The sequence below is a fragment of the Fopius arisanus genome, unplaced genomic scaffold, assembly GCF_000806365.1.
Source record: "Fopius arisanus strain USDA-PBARC FA_bdor unplaced genomic scaffold, ASM80636v1 scaffold00067, whole genome shotgun sequence".
Classification (NCBI taxonomy): domain Eukaryota; kingdom Metazoa; phylum Arthropoda; class Insecta; order Hymenoptera; family Braconidae; genus Fopius; species Fopius arisanus.
This window is the reverse complement of record NW_011887806.1, coordinates 545,888-547,642: the sequence shown is the minus strand read 5'-3', so window position 1 is coordinate 547,642 and position 1,755 is coordinate 545,888. Positions and strand designations below refer to the sequence as shown.

Below are 1,755 nucleotides of genomic sequence, written 5' to 3'. Positions count from 1 at the left end.
GATCGGAAAGCCTCACTGGCATCCAGTATATGATGCCATTACGTCCATTCAACCCCACGTATTCACACATTAAGTTACTATAATCTCTTGGAGGAGCGAATGGAATTATTCGAATCGTGTCACTCAATTCGGCCTCCGCCATGAGCTGAAAAAATATGAAAAAATGAAAATGGAAGAAGTGGTGGTTTCCGCTATGAAAATACGGATATAATAGCATGAAATATAAAAACTTTCCTAAAAAATCATGCAAACATTAATTTTTTTTTTTGCACAAATCGTGCGGGAAGTGACTCGTACAGTGCCACAATCATCTATATCATCTCGACATAATCATTCTTGTTCATTATTAGGGCTTACCACCACCCTAAAAACTTACCCTAAAAATGATAAGTGTAGGGTATGTCTCATCGTAATCTTCAGAAACTGGGATCTGTGGAGTATAACAATTGCGCACTGATATGCATCCCAATTGGATCATAATGCTTACAGGCCTGCGAAACATATGGGCGGCAGACCCTAAAACCAGGCGTCGAGCGATCAGGGCCCCAATGGCAACCGGCCCATTACTGTATCTAATGATTGCAATGAAAGGAAACTGCCCCAAGGCAACCGGTAATGCCCAGTTCTCGCTCTTCACTTCTGAAAATAGTTTATCATTACTGTTAATAGGCTAGTCCTGGTGAATTGTCCGTGGCAGAAAAACTTCGGTACAGATTATTATTAATGGGATTTGATTATTTGGAAACGATAGAGACATCATCAGCCAAATGAATTTCGGATGTTCCTATTCTGATGCCAATTTTTTTGTTGATTAGTTAATTATTTTGATAAATATTCACCGATTAGGTGCGATGGTACACGAACCAAATCGCATCCATATGGATATCTATTTATTATTTCACTGGCAGAAATAGGCAATCGAAATTTCATTTGAGATGGTCAAGATATTGGACATATGTGGAAAGATAAATTCTCATAATGATAATTGTTATTTAGCTCTTACCTGAAAGAGTTGCTACAATTGTTAATAATAATAGGATAAATCTTGAAGCCATGATGAATCTATAATGCTGTTTTACGAACGGTCAAGTCGCGAATCTTCCGGGTTAGAAAAAAAGGCACTGGAAAATTTTCGAGTCTGGCATCTGGTATTTATCCATTTTAAAGAGAGAAAAATATCGGAAATTAATATTAATAGTCACGTCATCGTGGGCTGTAAAATCATTTGAATAACATTTCTCTGAAGTTCTAGGAAAAAATGAGAGATTAAATAGTAAAGTTTATCATTTTCTACGAAAAAAATTTATTGAGAACTTCTTGAGCACCCCTTCCACCTTCCCAGAATTTCCACCTTTACAAAACTTTACAAACCACCAAAAAATTAATTATCTCATTGTCATCGATAACTCCTGTTTTTGACAGTCAACTAATTACAATCAATATTTGGTTTTTCTGTTGTGCCCAGAAAATTCGGAACAGTGTTGGTATTTTCTATTTGGAAATATAATTGGTCACGAAAAATTCAAAGTGAGAGATGGGTAGAATGGTTTTGATTGAAAAGAAAAAAATTCCACAGATTCTTTTTTTTATATAGGCTGTAATAAGCTGTAATGCAGTGAGAAAAAGAAATTTTATTGCAATGCGATAATTTTTGTTACGTGTGGTATAATATTACCGCAATCTTAAGAATTACATTTCCGGAGTTGGAAAATTAACGCCGTTTCTGAAATTTGAAGCGCTTACCATTACTTTATA

General features: G+C 35.5%; 1 protein-coding gene across 1 annotated transcript in view; it reads right to left on the bottom strand.

Moving 5' to 3' along the window:
- Positions 1 to 1,112, bottom strand: part of LOC105269334 (uncharacterized) — a 3,651-nt gene extending 2,539 nt beyond the window's left edge. The window contains exons 1-3 of the mRNA XM_011309480.1: positions 1,004 to 1,112; positions 377 to 639; positions 12 to 145 (exon numbers count right to left, since the gene is read on the bottom strand). Of these exons, the coding sequence (XP_011307782.1) occupies positions 12 to 145; positions 377 to 639; positions 1,004 to 1,055 (449 nt within the window). The 5' untranslated portion in view covers positions 1,056 to 1,112. The remainder of the gene's footprint in view (positions 1 to 11; positions 146 to 376; positions 640 to 1,003) is intronic.
- Positions 1,113 to 1,755: the final 643 nt, after the last annotated feature.